The sequence below is a fragment of the Tenrec ecaudatus genome, chromosome 16 (assembly GCF_050624435.1).
Source record: "Tenrec ecaudatus isolate mTenEca1 chromosome 16, mTenEca1.hap1, whole genome shotgun sequence".
Classification (NCBI taxonomy): domain Eukaryota; kingdom Metazoa; phylum Chordata; class Mammalia; order Afrosoricida; family Tenrecidae; genus Tenrec; species Tenrec ecaudatus.
The window spans coordinates 9,910,150-9,926,616 of record NC_134545.1 but is presented as its reverse complement, the minus strand read 5'-3'; the positions used below and the strand labels follow the sequence as shown (position 1 = coordinate 9,926,616).

The 16,467-nt window shown below is 49.8% G+C and overlaps 1 protein-coding gene and 1 pseudogene across 1 annotated transcript in view; one reads left to right on the top strand and one right to left on the bottom strand.

The window, feature by feature from the left end:
* Window positions 1-16,467, top strand: part of CCDC60 (coiled-coil domain containing 60) — a 204,939-nt gene that overhangs the window by 160,341 nt on the left and 28,131 nt on the right. The window contains exon 5 of the mRNA XM_075534645.1: window positions 921-1,028. Coding sequence (XP_075390760.1) covers window positions 921-1,028 — 108 coding nt within the window. The remainder of the gene's footprint in view (window positions 1-920; window positions 1,029-16,467) is intronic.
* LOC142429503 (RNA-binding motif protein, X chromosome-like) lies at window positions 12,290-13,592 on the bottom strand (annotated as a pseudogene).

Genomic DNA, 16,467 nt, shown 5'->3' with positions numbered 1-16,467 from the left:
TGTCATCAACAAGCTGTGTGGCCTCCGATGAGCAACTAGCCCTCTCTGAGCCCCAGTTAGCAGGCAATACTGTGCAGCCAGCTCTGGAAGAACGGGATCATATGTGTAAAGTCTCCTGGTTGACGCCTGGCTGGTTGCAGGAGCTGAGTCAGGTGCAGCACGTTGGAAAGCAGAGGTCAGAGTTCTCATTCAACTATGCTTCGAGTAATGTGCGCATTACGCTTTTCTGCATGGTCCTGCTGCGTTTTTTTCGGGTGGAGGACATACAACTTTCATACACCCTGTCCAACTGCCGAGGCGAATAATACTCTTAAGTGCACTCGATTCCCCGGTGTCCCCAGACTTTGGGAATGCGCTATAGTTGTGTGTATTTGTACAAACGAACCCCACGGCCACCGAGTCGATTCTGACTCAGCGACCCACAGGGCAGAGGAGGGTTTTGCAGAAATCTTTACCCAAAAGAGTTTCTGCTTTCTCCTGAGGAGCGTGTTCAAACTGCAGCCCACTGGGCGAGCAGCCCGGAGCTTGCCCACCTGCTCTCCTTAACCAGGGAACCCCCTCCCTCCACATGCCAGCTACGGTATTAATTTCCTTCTAATTTGCCTGAGCTCAAAACGCCCAGCGGAGGGCCCCTTCTTGGACCTTTCCCCCAACACACACACAGACTCAAAGATTAGCCTCCTCTCCTTTCCCATCATGACTTGGCCACCAACCGGCCTGACTGTGTCCAAGCCTCAGAGTCCTCCTCTGCGAAATGGGACTCCTGAATGCCTCCCAGGGCCACTGTGAAGGTCTAATGCGTCCAGGTACGTGTCTTGGCAGCTCTCTCAAGCGGGGGCCAGTGCACCGGCAACAACTGTCCACATCAACGGCTGCTGTTCTGCTGCTTCCTCCTCACAGGTCCCTCTCTGTGTCTGCAGGGAGCCGCTCTTCCGCCAGCTCTGTGCCCTCCACTGGCTGCTGGAGGCCCTGACCATCGACCACACCCACCACACCATGAAGCCCGTGATCACCTGCTGGAATCTCAAGTACGCCTTGGTCCCACCCTTCCTTCCCTCCTGCGGCAGTGGGCTGTGTTGTGCGTGGGTTGAGGAGCTCTTGCTGGGCTCACGGGGGGATCCTGACAAGGCCGTGTGGGGCGCCAGCTCCTCCAGGTTGGTGAGAGATCTCTTCTAGCTTTGTATGCCGTGACACCCCAGTTGGTAGCGTCAAGTCAGCCACCAATAGTATGTTCCCCCCGGAAGGGGGTGGACATCAGCAACTGCACATCGGCCAGGTGGTGTGTGTTTAAGGCTGCGTCCGTTCGACCCAAACCGGGAGCTCTAATTCTCTTTTCCATGGTCTCCTGAAGCTGGTTTTTGTTGGCTCCTCTTCTTTTTCCTCTTCTGCCTCCCTCTCCTTGTGCCCTGTACCATTCCGTTGTCTGGGTTTTGTTTGCTTACCTGCCCCCCCACCTCGCCCCCACCCCCACCCCCATTTCTACGAGATGTGTTTGTTCATGTTTAAAAGTATATATCATGGTGACTCTCTCTACTGGAAACCCAGAGGAGTCTAAATGGCTGGCATGCTTGACTCTTAAAAGTTTGGAGGTTCAAGCCCCATCCACGGATGCCTCTGCTCCAGTAAGACTTCAGCCCTGGGCAATGGAAATCCCCAGGGGCACAGTTCTGCTCCGACAGGGACACAGAGTCGCCCAATGGCTGCTGGCTGTTTCTGTTCCAAGTCTTTTCTACTTGGACCCAAAGAAGCACCCAGCAGTCTCTGAAGGGGCTGCGTTTGCTTGGGCGGAGGCTCCAGGGCAGCGCTTCTCCACCTTCCTCATGCCGCCACCCTTTCATACAGTTCCTAATGTGGGGGTGACCCCCAACCATAACAGTATTTTCATTGCTACTTCATCACTGTCATTTTGCTACTGTGATGAACCGGGTAACTCCTGTGAAAGAGTCATTTGACCCCCAAAGGGGTTGCGACCCGCAGGTTGAGAACCGCTGCTCTAGAATGTGTGCTGTGGGCCGAAAAAAAGGTTTGCTGTGTCCCCACTAGAGGGAAGGAGCCCAGCAAAAGCCCCAAGCCACTGGGGCAGGAATGCCCAGGCATGCGGGACCGGCATGCACAGACTGTAGACCAGGGGTCCTCAAACTTTTTAAACAGGGGGCCAGTTCACTGTTCCTCAGGCCTGTCGGAGGGCCTGACTATATTTTAAAAAACGAACTCTGAACAAATTTCTATGCACAATGCACATATCTTATTTTGAAGTAAAAAAATGGGGCAAAAAATGCCTGGCAGGCCAGATAAATGTTTTTGGTGGGCTGCGAGTGGCCCGCGGGCCAGAGTGTGAGGATGCCTGCTCTAGACACACGGGAAATAAGACTAGATGCAAAAGAAGGAGGAAGCAGTGGCGTGCCCCACGTGGAGAAGTGGGCTCACTCCGTGAGAACCCAGGCGGTTCTAAATAGAAGAGGTCCCAGTCCTAGATACGAACTTCCTGCGGTCAGGCCCAGTGCACAGAGAGATGGGCACCCTCTCCCAGGGGACTTCAGTAAACTGCCTGCTTGCCTCCCTCCTCCCCTCCTGTTCACAGTTACCCCCCATCCTCCAACACCCCCTTGATTCACCCCTGGCCCCAGATACACTAACTTCAAAAGCAACCAGCACAGAAACCACCATCATGCCTCTGCCCGCAGAGCAGCGACACCATTGGCTCCCCAGTGCTTCCCATCGTGGTGAATGGAACACTGTCATGCACCTGGATGTCCTGGTTCACAACCCGCTTGTGTCTCGTGTCGTTTTCAGCAGTATAAATCCTTTTTTTAAAAAAAAGGGGAGGATCCCAGTAATACTGATTTTTAGACACAGAACTTCTGTATCAAGTGGGAGGTTGGGGGAGGAGGAGTCAGGATGGCGTCCAGGTAGACTCACCCCCTGGTGCTCCTGTTGTCAGATCAGGAAGTTAAGAGATGGACATGGGAAGCAAGCCTGAGGAAAAAGCGATGGGGAGGAGAGAGAAGGGGGAGAGGAGCAGTGAGCAAACAACACCATAGACAGGGGAATAACTAGGGAATTAAACAGCAGGGGGGACGTAGAGACCCTGGTGCTGTTAGCACAACAGCAATCTAGCTGAGAGGAATTCCTAAGAGGCAGAAGAAGGGCAATCGTGATGGTGGGGCAGGAGGAAGGTAAAAGGAAACAGGAAAGATCTAGGATAAAAGTATAAACACAGTGTGCACTTATTGAATTCATAGAAAGAGAGGTATTGGTCTGGGTACATATATTTATATGGCAATACACTGAGGAAGTTGATGGACTTTGGGCCTCTTTGGGCTCAAGCCCTCCCTCAATGCAAGAACACTTTGTCCAAACAGCCTGGCATTCTGTGATGCTCACCCTCCCGACACTATTGCCACAGATAAAATGGGTGCATAAGCATCTACGGCGAAGAAAGCTGACGGTGTCCAGCTATCAAAAGATATAGCTTCTGGGGTCTTAAAGGCTTGAAGTTAAACAAGTGACCAGTTAGTGGAGAAGCAACAAGCCCACATGGAAGCAGCACACCAGCCTGTGTGATCATGAGGTGTCAACATGATCAGGTAACAGACACCAGAAGACCCGGAACAAAACAAAACAAAAACACATATTGTTGAGAATGCAGGGGGTTGGAGCAGAGACCCAACACCCATCTGTAGACAATAGGATGTCCCCTCACAGAAGGGTCACAGGGAAGGGATGAGTCAACGAGGCGCAGTATAGCACCGCTGAAACACACAATATTCCTCTGGTTCTCAGAGGCTTCCTCACCTTCCACTATCATGACCCTAGCCCTGCCTTTCAGTTCTGGCTAGACCGGAGCATGTACACAGGTACAGATAAGAGCTCACGACACACGGAATCCAGGTCAGATAAACCACTCGGGAACAGAAATAGGAGTAGCAATACCAGGAGGTCTTGGGGAGCAGGGGAGGAAGGGGGAATTGATCGCAATGATTGATGCAAAATCCACCCCCCAGGGAGGATGAACAACAGAAACGTGGGTGAAGGGAGACAGTGATCGGTCTAAGATATGAAAACAATAATAATTTATAATTTATCAAGGGGTCACGAGGGAGGGAGGGAGGGAGGGAGGGCAAAAAGAGGCGCTGATGCCAAGGGCTCAAATAGAAAGTAAATGTTTAGAAAATGATGGTGACAACCTATGTACAAATGTGTTGGATATAATTGATGCATGGAATGCTAGCAGAGCTGTAAGAGCCCCCAGTGAAATGATTTTTTTTTTTTAAGCAGCAGGTTGTGGTAGCCGGGAGGTCTGCAGCCCCCTCCAACTTGTTTCTGTCCCACATCCCTGCCATGACCTAGCTAGGTCCCAAAAAGCCTTTCTGTTTTAAAGCCACAACCGTAAAACATGTCACCCACACTATGTTAAGAAAACAGACTGAGCAACTATAATCTACTCAAAAATTCATACTGATTTTTCGGAAGTAGACCTCCAGGCCTTTCTTCCACGCATGCAGGGGAGAGCCACTTTCAAGGCCCGTGTCCTTCCGCAGGGGGGCCCTGGGTTGGAGGGAGAGCTAACTCCTCCCACTATTACCCCAAAGGCTGAGGGGCAGGCACCCAGAGGCATGCCGGGAGAAAGACTGGGAGAAGGAATTCTGAAACACGGTTTCCCTCGGACACCCAAAAGCAGCTGGTTTTCAGATCTTTCTGACGCTCTCCCTCGTAAGTATTTGTACACACTTTTTTGGTGTACGTGAATTGGATTACACTCTGGGCAAGGCCCTGTGGATTGTCCTTTTCCTTCGACAGTGCCACACACAAAAAGATCCCATATGCTCTTAGCAGCTGCTAAATAAGCTCTGGTATGGACAGACCATAATTTAGACGGCCAATTCTCCACTGACAGACTGGAAGGTCATTCTCAAGTGTGTTACCATTTCTGGCAGGGCTGCACGGAATGTCCTTGTCCATCTATTTTATGCCCAGTTGAAAATATTTCTGTTAGCTGGATTCTGAGAAATGGAATTGCTGGGTCAAAGCAACAACCAATTTTTTTCACAGTCGATTGCTTAGATTCTAAGAAAAAAAGGCCCCTGAGCCAGTGGGCTTCTAATAGCCTTTCATCTCTTGAACAAGCCACAAGCAGCAACAGTTTGCCTCCGACCCGAGCTGCAGGAAGCTCTCCCAAGCTGCAGGAAGCAGCAGCTCAGGTAGAGTTCAGATGGAAGAAAGAAGAGGAGCCACTGTTTCTGCCTTTGGTGGGTCTTACAGCGGTGCCAAGAATGTAACCAACAATGAACAACAGCAGTGGCCACACTGAGAACAGCGGGGGCTTGCCAAGACTTGTAAGGGCAAAATGCCAGCCACCAGGGTCGTGAGGATGCAGAAGGCAGGGGATTCAGCGATGGGGGCAAATGCAGCCCAGGAATGATTCTCGCTTAAAGACAGAGGGTCTGCTGTGGTTTGGTTTTCTCCTAGTTAGCTATTACCTCAGTGGCCGTAGGGTGCTGATCAATGTTTAATAGCCCGCTCCCCTGGGAGAAAAGGCCCTGATTTGTAGCAATGCAAGATTCCATGGTGTAGATACTTCTAACTACGGCCGACTGCGAGCTACAAACCCAATGTCAGTGAATTCAGGGCTGCGAAGAGATGTCCAACATCAGTCTTTAGGAGTCAGTACGAGCAGACGCCAGCACAACATGGCTCAGTGTTCATTTCTTTAAACACTGTTTATGGGTTTCTGGTTTTGTGGATGGGGGGTGGTTACGTTCCTGAAGGCATGGAAAACATCTCTTGGGCTAGCAAGGAGGGTAGAGGGATGTTTTCTCTTAAATCTGTAATCTCTATTTACGGTTCACCTTATGGCTTGGTACCAGTCTTCCAAAATCTTCAACTGCACGTTTTAAAGCCAGAAGGATTAAAGGGAGTCGGCATTAGACGGCTCTGGATGGATCTGGCATTCCCGCTGTGTGACCTTAGGCAAGTGACTTAGCATCTCTGGCCTCTCTCAGATAGCTTCCTGCCTCAGGATTTATCACAAGGACTGAGCAAAATAGCATATAGTTGGCATTTAACCCAATGTCCGGGAATGCAATGAGTGTCCCCTGAATGATGCCTAATAAAGAGAAAGTTTTCTGTTTTAAAGAGCAATTAACTCTGGTTATCGCTACCCTTGAGAGGGGAGGAAAAAGCCCACTTCTGAGCAGAATTTTAACAACAATTGAGACAGGTGCTTACTAGGGTAATGGAGAAATATACAAACGGAGAAAAAGCACCCAAGGTCAATCAAAATCTGGCTGCAAAGACAAACAGGCCTGGAAAGAATCCCAAGAGCAAAATAACCAATCCCCGGCTCCCGGAGTGAGTGCGTCTCATGAGTGAAGCACGCTGAGATGGGAACCCCGGGTCCCCACACCCAGGTGGGTGGCTTTCAGAACAGAGGCTTAATCTCTCACAACTCTAGAGGCTAAAAGTCCAATTTCAGCTGTCAGCTCTGGGGCCGGCTTTCTCTCTGGGTTAGCACTCATGGGAAAGAGGCCCCTGTCTCCTTTCCACATCGGCGGCCCTGGTGTTCCTTCCAGAGCTCACATGTCTTGACATCACCCTTCTCTGGGCTCCCAGCGGGTCTCAGCACAGGGACTCCTGGCTTTTTCTCTTGGTGGTAGTTGGGCTCTCCCTCACCTCATCAAATAACAGGCAGAGCAAGGACACTCTCCTGACATGGGATCAGGGTGTAGCATTGCCTCCCACCCTGAGAACGGACTGATCTATCAGCGCACACCACAGGGGGCTGATGACATCATGACAGCAGAGTCCAATTACTCATCATTACATAGCAGCCAAAGCAATGAGAATTATGGCCCCACCAAGTCGACATATTCGGGGGCGAGGGGGATACACCTCAATCCATGACACCGCCCCAGGTATTTTCCTAAAGGAAACATCCCTCCTATACTTCTATCAGCCACAGCCATGGCAGCAGACTTGATCCCTCCCCTCGGGGACTTTATAGCAAGGATACGGGGTTGGCTCAATAGCTTAGCATGAGCTCCTTACAGATAGCGCATTTCAATAGCTGATAGCTTAGTCAGTCAGCTACAAGCAGAAAATGACCTTCGTTACTTGCAGAAAGACCCCTGTACTTGGAGAGATTTGAGCAAGGCAGGGAGGGGGGCGGTGAGTGGACACATGACAGCTTTTAGGAGGTCACCCCAGGCTGCACCTAAGTCTGCTTTGTTTAAAAAAAAAGTCTTCCTAGTTTCACCATAGTTCAAAGACACGGCCACTTCCCCGCAGCCTCATTAATTCTGCTGCCAACAGGAGTGCTTATTACAATTGACAAGATGACTGGGTCCACAGCCGAGGTAGACACTGAGCCAACGTTAATGAATGTGCTAATTACCCTTCCCCCGTGAGACCCGCACTTGTGTGCAGGCAAAGACAAAAACGCTTGTGTACACACAAAGACTCACGGGTCTTTTCACAAACCCCGGTACCAGCTGTGTTTCCGACTCGGATTCTTTCACGTTGTAGAAAGGAAATATGGAAAGATTGGGTGTCTGCCAGAGGGTAACATACCACAGGGGGTGGAGGCGGCCGCCTGTCATTAATTTCTGCAGAAAAGGGGGTGAGCGTTCACGCTAAGCACACACAAAAGGGGGGGAAAAAGTCCTACATAGACTCCCTCACCAGTCCAGGTCAGCATGAGCTGCCAAGTATGTGATGAAATTCTCGGGGCTGTCAAGACTCTTGGAATCTTAGAAGCAGGTAAAGGGTTCGGGGCCGTTTAGTCTTCTCAGTAAAAAGTAACTTTCTCAGGACCAATGAGGACTACGTAGAACTGAGCAGACCTTTCCAGAGAAGCAGAGACCACCAGGTGTTGCCGAGCACCCACCCAGTGCTATGGTGCAGGATGGCGGGAACTGCCTGGGAGGGGGGTTTCCGAGGCTCTCCACTTGGCAGAAACAGACGGTTTTGTCTTTCTCCTGTGAAACAGCTGCTCGGTTCCAGCCGCCAAGATTTCTATTAGAGGCCCAAATGCTTACCCCACCATGCCACCAGACCTCCTGCATGTTACCTTATGTGTCAGTCTGCGGAGACTAGAGAAACAATTTCATAAGCATGCATATGTATATAAGAGAGTTTTATATAAAGGGTAATTGTACATTAAGAAAACATTCCAACCCAGTCCAGTCCAAGGCCTTAAGTCTGATATTAGCCCATATGTCCCATACTGATCTAGAAAGTCCTCTTCAGACTCACGAAACACATGCAATAACGCTGAAACCAGGATGATCACAAGCCAGTGGGTAGAAAGTCTTTGGGTCCAGTGGCATTGTAAGCATCTCAGCACTGGCAGGGGTCTCTCTGTGGCTTCTCCAGCTTCAGAGGTCTGGTTGTGTCCATGTGTCTTGTCAGCAATGTCTCCCAGGAAAGTCAGCCTTGTCAGGAGAGAGTCTTCAAGGAAGTGAAGTGAGAGCGAGAGTGTCTCTCACCTCCATGAAGGAAGTACCAGATTTCCCAGAATTCTGAGACCATGCCCACACAGAAGTCTCATTGGCTATCTCCAGACTGACAGCCTAGACTCCACCCCTACACTCTTCATCCTTAAATTGACACCAGATGAGATGACCGCACCTTACATTGGATGCTCATCCGCGGTGCTGATGGTGCAGGAGGTGAGTACTCAGGTATTCATTGAAAGGTTCAAGGTTCGGTTCAAACGTACCAGCCCTTCAGAGAGAGAAGGGAGTAGTAGTCTGCTTCTCATGGGTTCACTGGCTTGGAAACCCTGAAGGGTAGCTCTGCTCTGTCCTACAGGGTCACGACAAGTGGAAATCGATGCAACGTACTGTATTTGCTATATTATTCTATTCTTCTGTATCTACTGCATGGAATTCTATTATTATTGCATGTTTGAAGTGATCAGCTTATTGTTTGCCACCAGCTTCCCCCTACCCCGCCCACCCACCTGTGCCCCTCACTGGACCGTGGCCAGCAGAAACCATGGCCGTCTTGTTCATGGTAGGCTCTCCAGTGCCTCATAGAGACTCGGCAAACACTGACTGAAGACGTGATCAAAATCGTCAATGGATTAAGTCAGTAAGAGAAGTTCACTTCTCTGTGATCCGTCTGTCCTGACCGGGGAGGGAGGAACAGAGAACGGGAATCTTGCCTGACTTGTTCCCAACCCTGTCTCCTGAGCAGCTCAGTAAATGCTTGTCATACGGGTGGGAACCTGCACAAGGGAGGTCATTTGTGACCCCGGCCCTCCAGTGGCTCTCCTGACCTCTACTCTCCCACTGCTCCAAAGCCAAGTGGTGATAGTTACATAATCTATTGTTGATTTGAGACTTACGAGTGAATGGATGGAGTTTAGCCTGTCAATCAGGTCCCAGCTTGAGGACCTCATCTGGAGTCACTGAGGAGATAAATAGCTTGCTGGAGGCGGACACATGCTCACTCCCTGGGAGACACTGCAGCTGACAAGACACATGAAACTTCACTAGTGCCTTGAGATGGAGGAGCCACATGGAGATCCCTGTCAGTGCTGAGATGCTCACACCGCCACTGGATCCACAAGACTTCCAACCCACTGGCCTGTGATCTTCCTGCATTCAGCATCATTGCATGTGTTTCATGAGTCTGAAGAAGACTTTATAGATTGGTATCAGACATACGGGCTAATATCAGACGTATGGACTTGATCTGGACTGGGCTGGGATGTTTTCTCAGTATGTAATTGCTCTTGTATATAAAACTCTTTCCTATACACATATGAGTGTCTATGAATTTGTTTCTCTAGTCTACCCAGACTGACACACAAGCCCAGTGTACTTCCTTAAGAGCCCACTGCTGTGGAGGAATTCCAACTCACAGCAACCCTGTGGGACAGAAGTGAATAGCTTCCCAGGCCCCACCACAGCCTTTGGGTTTCTGAGCCTGTGAATCTTTATGGAAGCGGACTGCCTCATCTGTCTCCTGCGGAGCAGTTGATGGATTGGAACCACCAGCCTTGCTGTTGGCAGCCCAATACTTAACTCCTGACACCACCGCCTCCTTAATTGGAGGAACAGTAAGTAGAACCTTGACTTATTCAGAGAGTCCAGACATTTAAGGTGGGGCCATCCAGGCACCACAAAACCAACCAACCTCCCCTGTACAAATCAACATGCAAGGGTGTTTCAAAGAGTTCATGCCTAAATGGAATTTCAGAATAGAATGCTGTATGTGCAGCAGATTTACCCCATAAAATACACGCCGTTTGATTTCATGATTGACCTCTTCAAAGTGCTGAAAAGCAAGGATGTTACTTTGGATGACTGAGGTGTGGCGGACCCAAGCCATGGTATTGCCAGTGACTTTCTATGCCCGTGAAAGGCAGACACCGAATACGGGAGACTGAAGAGGAACGGTGCGTTTGAGTCGTACTGCTGCCGAAGGCTGTGTAACGTCCTTTGGACAAACAGATCTGTCTCCAAAGAAGGACAGCCAGAAGGCGTCTTGGAAGTGAGGATGGCGAGACTTCCTCTCACGTATACTTTGGATATGCTGTCGAGCGAGACCAGGCCCTGAAAAGAACGGAATTCTTGGTAAAGCCGAGAGGCCGTGAAACAGAGGAAGACTCCTGAGGACACGCAAGGGCACGATGGTTACAGCACGGGGCTCAAGCATAACAGTGCCAAGGATGGCCCAGGAGCAGGCCGTGCTTCCTTTGGTTGTGACTACGAGGCAGAAGAGACTGGACAGCACTGACAACAACACCGTTTTCCCACAAACAGGTTGCCATCCCCTCATACGGCTGAAGGCGACCACACTTGCATGTTTCCAACACGACACAGGCACCTCAATCCAGCTACGGTATAACAACAATGCCAGCAGGCATTTGAGGCCTCGTTCTGAGTAGATGACCTCCAGGAAGCCTCATTTGGATTTACAGGTGTGCAAACTGAGGCGCGTGGTGTCTTAGGTAACTTGCTCAAAGTTGCACAGCGAGTAAAGGGCAGGTCGGCGCTTGAAGCTTGCAAGCCTCGCTACGGAGTGGCTGTGCTTCATCGGTAAGTGAGTGTTTCCTCTGCTCCTAGCGGAACCCCAAGTCTTCAGTTGATTCAGAGAACAATCTGGAGCCCTCCTGGGGCCAGAATACAAATGGGACGACTACTTAACGCGACGCCATATGATCTATACATCCATCATTTCCTTTGACAGAAACAAAACCCACACTGATGTGCTGAGGGAACCTCCCCACTACTCCCTCCCCCAGATCCCCACCCCGCACCCCGTGTCCGTGAGACTGTGGGGTTTCTCAGCAGATGAGCTACAGATGCTTTTAACCACCTTCTGTCTCTCCCAGATTTTCACTCCTTTGACACGACAGGGTATCATTCAAAATAGCACCCAGGACACAGATTTGGGGTGGTTTTTTTTTTTTAATTGCAGCTTCATGATTGGTTTTGGCCAAACTTTTTTTTTTTAAAGATCATTTTATGGGCTCTTACGATAATCCATACATCAATTATATCAAGCATATTTGTACATATGTTCCCATCATTTTCTAAACATTTACTTTCTATTTGAGCCCTTGGTGTCAACTCCTCTTTTTACCCTCCTTCCACCCGTCCCCACATCAAACTTTTAATTTAGGATTCTGTAATGGTTTAACACACACGGCTGAATGGTCTTAGTGGGGGAGGGTGGCAGGGTAGGGTCTTGCAGATTCTCAAGGAAAGGTTAGAAAGGCAACCTGTGACCGGCATTACCTATCCTTTTTGTTTGGGGTGTACTGCCTGACTAGCACTTTCCTTAAGTAAGCATCAGTCTCAAGATCTTTACCCCAGAGCATCCTGAGATATCAGTTTAAAGACGCCCTGAGATCTTAGAGTAGCAGCAAAACCGCCCACCCTTCTACGATCTAGCTCAATTATACAGGCAGAATGAGTCATCGCTCCATGTTAGATGGCTGGGTGTTTGTGCAGGATCTCAGTATTCTGTGCCTCATTGACTGGGAAGAATCGGAGAGGAAGCGGCCTTCAGGGGCACTTAAGGGCATTACAACACTAGTACACAAGTCAAGGCTTGCACATTCACCATGCGCTGATTGAAAGCAGTGTCATAAAATTAAACAGGTTTTACTCTCCCAAGAACATAAAAATTATGGAGGAGAACTTAAAGACGGGAGAAGTATTTTTTAAAGTAACACAGTTTGTCCCTAATAGTCCTTGGGCAGTTATGACAGAATGCTTCCCTCAGTTTTATTTGTTTCTTTCAACAGGGATGTGGGTCCGGAGTTTTGTTTGTTTTAGTATCTGCTTCGGTCTTCCCCTCGATCAGACTGATTTCCTCTATGGCCACCACCTCTTGGTGCTCCACGGCTTGGCTACGGTTCTCAACCTGGGGTCACGACCCCTTTGGGGGAATTGAACAACCCTTTCACAGGGTAGTCTGATTCATCACAGTAGCAAAATGACAGTGATGAAGTAGCCACGAAAATCATTTTATGGTTGGGGGGTCCCTACCACATGAGGAGCTGTATGGAAGGGTTACAGCGTGAGGAAGGTGGAGCACCCCTGTGCTAGAGGAATCACATGGAGGGGGAGACCCCCCTTCTCTAAGGACAGGGGAAGCCCTCTTTCTTGTTGGCCAACCTGATCATGACCGCTTGGGTCGAGATCACTTGAGCTGCTTGAGTAACTGTGTCTACTTCCACCGTGTCTGTCCCATGGGCTGCTGGAATCATCATAGTGACTGCTTCCATCATAAGATGGGGGGGGGGGGTTCGTGTAGATGGAGCACTCTGTGAGTTTCCATAGCTCTCATGGGAGTCTCTGGAGGACCCTCCGCTTGGATGGTTTGAATAGTCCCATCAGGACCATAGCCATCTCTATCACTGACGCCTCTGGAGGGGTAGTCATCACGTGAACTGGAGTGGCCATACTCAACGTAAGCATAATCTCTTGTATCACAAGAACTGGGGTGACCTCTGCCTCAATAGCTGTCTTTAGTTGACTGTCCAGCATCTCTCAGGGACAAATAAGCATCTCTGCGGGAGGCCATGGTGAGCCTCCGTAACGATCTCTTCCAACTGGATACAGGGAGTCTTCCTCCCATCCCGCTGCTGCTGCTGCTGCTGCTGCGCACTGGTCCAGAAGGGGCTGTTGGGGAGGACCTCTTTTTACCGGAAGTGGTCCCCCAGAAGAACTCATGCTGAAATTCATGGAATAACCACCATTGGCCATATCCTCCTCCACTTGAAGGGGGACCCCTGGTTCCTCCACGTTCTCCTCTCCCACCTCAAAGACCCATCTGGAGGCCCCAGCTTCTTGGAAATGGTGGCAGTGCATGTCTACTGCTCTCCAATGTTGGGTTAGTGGCTTGTTCGGCCTTGAAGACTTTTCCATCTGCATATTTCCATCCCTATCTCTGGCTGCATCTTTGGCATCTGCTGGGCTTTCAAAGGTGGCAAAAGCAAATCCTCGGGATTTGTTTGTTTCTTGGTCTTTTCTCAGGAGTGCTTCCATGATTTATCCGTATCTGCCAAATCCTTCTTCAAGGGCGTTCTCATTTGTTTCTGTACTGAGCCCAGGGTGCCACCATTGTGTCATTTGGTTTTGTCCCGTGGTGCCCTCCAGAAGGAATCATGTCCTCAATCTTGGTAGTTCCAGACACTGCTTTGGATACAGCAGGGCAGGTAGCAGGCTACAGTTCTACGCTCCAGAGCTTCTATTCGAGAAGAATGGGGCAGATCGCACACATGCAAGCAACTGGGTGGTTAGGGAAGAGCAAAAATGTCATGTCGCATGGATGGGCGAGGGGTGACTTGGGGATGGGATGATCAGGAAAAGGCTTGCTCAGGAGGTGGTTTTCCTCTGGCATGGATTCACTCTCATCATGCCTGCAGCATGGCACTCAGGTGGACATCCCTGCAGAAGTGAAGGAACAAGGCACAGTGACCAGGGCAGCTGCTTCTCGGGAGACAAGAGGTGATGCCCATCCAGGGAGCTCTCAGGAACCAAGGCACTCTCCTCCCCCTTAGCCTCGGACAATGGAGGGGTCCTAAGGCTGTGGACGAGAGTCCCCCAGGGGTGCAAACGGTCCACACACTCAACTGCTAATTGGAAAGCAGGAGGTTAGGGTCCTCCCTAGAGGCACCTCAAGAGAACTGTCTAGAGATCTACATCCCCAAAAAAGCAGGCACTGAAAATCCTGTGGCAACTTCTACACACGTTATATGTTACGGAGGGAGCAGGAATCTACAGATCCCAGGTCCACATGAGCGAGGACAGGCTCCAAGGCTGCTCCGTCACACGGGTTATGCTGCCAACAGACTTTTCACGCCGGGAAGTCACAGTTTCGGCCCCAACAGGAGTTTGGAAAGACATGGAGTATTTGAGAAACCTGCGCTGATTGCCACCGAGACCAGTACCCTCAATCAAGTGGCCACCAGGAACAAATTGCTTGCTTCCCGTCCAATGAGGGCAAGGACAAGGAAGAGAGACGGCTGCCAACTCCCTCTTCTCGTCATTTCTGGCCAACAAGATCCAAAGAAAGCTACAATGAAGGGAAAGTATGGATGGAAAGTTCAAGTCAAATCGACCCCAGGAACCTGCCCTCGGCCTCGTCCCCTCCCATTAGCTCCTCCTCCACGCCACACGGAGACACCTTGATTGGGAAAGCAGGCATCCTTTCATCTCATCTTCACCACAATCCCGGCTGCTGGGGTCAAGCGCCCTTGGGTCAACTCCCAACACATAGCAAGGCCAAGGACGGTGGGACAAAACACGGCCCAGGCCTGCGCCATCCTCACAACGCAGATTTGTCCCCTGCAATAGTACATCGTTTGATTTCATGACTGCCGCTTCCATGGTGGTTGGTTGTAGATACAAGAAAATAGCCCCCCGACAACTTCCATCTTTCTCCATGGATCATGATATTGTCCGTTGGTCCGGGTGGAAGGTTTGGGGTTTCTTTACAGAAAGGTATCATTCATACTGAAGGCTGCAGTACTTGATCGTCATCAGTTAAGTGCTTCAAGTCCTCTTCCCTTCCAGCAAGCAAGGCCTTGTCATCTGCATCTTGTAGGTCATTCAGGAGCTGATCATCATGCTGCCTTAGTCTTTTTCACATGGCCCATCTTCTCATATTATCAACTCAGCATAGAGATAAAATAAGAAGAGTGAGAGAATACTGCCACATTGCACACCTTTCCTGATTTTAAACGATTCCAGATGTCCTTGTGCTACTCATACAACTGCCACTTGGTCTGCCTCCACGTTCCAGATGAGCAAAATTACGTATTGTGGCATTCCCAAGCTTTGTAAGGTGAGCCACAGTTTGCTATGATTCCCCCACTGTCAAATGCCTTTGTATGGTCGATAACACACACACATATCTGTCTGATATCCTCTGCTTTTAGCTAAAATTCATCTAACATCAACCATGAAACCCTTGAGGTAGTTAGTTTATTGTGCCAACCTGGCCGATAAACACATACGGGGTTAATTGAAGGGCAGAGAGAAAAATGGCTCAGAGAGCCTCACCCTTCTAGGTCTCTTGCTTTCTGACAGTCGGACCAGGGTGCAGCTGCCTTAGCCAGTTCCCTGCTTCAGCTGGCAAGGCTCACTTCCTGCAAGACATCCCTGAGAAGCCGCATGGACCTACCCCAATGTAGCCCTGGGTGCTGGAGCAGCCGTGTGGAGGCTCCTGCCCGCACTGAGATGCTTACACGTACACTGACTCAGCTTTCCTCCTGCAGTCGGCATCATTGTGTCTGTTTTGTGAGATGGAGGAGGACTTTGTGGATTGGTGTTGGACATATAGGTTAATGTTGGACTTGTGGGCTTGGGCAGCACTGGGTTGGGATGTTTTCTTGATGTGCACTTAACTTGTATATAAAACTCTCTCATACATGAGTTTCTGTGGATTTGTTTCTCTAAAGTACCCAGACTAATACACCCCACATTCCACATCCTCTTCAGAATCTGACTTGAATTTCTCGTAGCTCACTGTCAATGGATGCCATGACTGTTTTTCTGTTCTCTTTAGCAACATTTTATTAACTATCGTGTTGGATAATTTCTGTGGACTGTTGTACCTCTTTAATGTAGAAGAGGCACAAATATGGACCTCTTTCTGTCCGGTAGCCAGGTAGCTGTCTTCCAAATTTGTTGGCACAGGAGAATGAGTGCTTCCAGCACTGCGCTAGTCTATCCGCTCGCTGAAACATGTCCACAGGTACTGCGTCCACGCCTGGGGCCGTGTTCTTCACCAGTGCCTTTGTTGCTGCTTGAACTTCTTCCTTCCGTATCATTGGTTCTTGATCGTATGCCACCTCTTGAAGTGGTAGGCCTTTGACCAGTTATTTCCGGTACAGTAATAATCTTCTATCTCCTTTTGACGCTGCCTGCATCATTCAGTATTTTGTCCTTAATCTTTTGATCTTTCCATCCAAGGCTTACCTGTTTTCTTCCATTCTTTCGG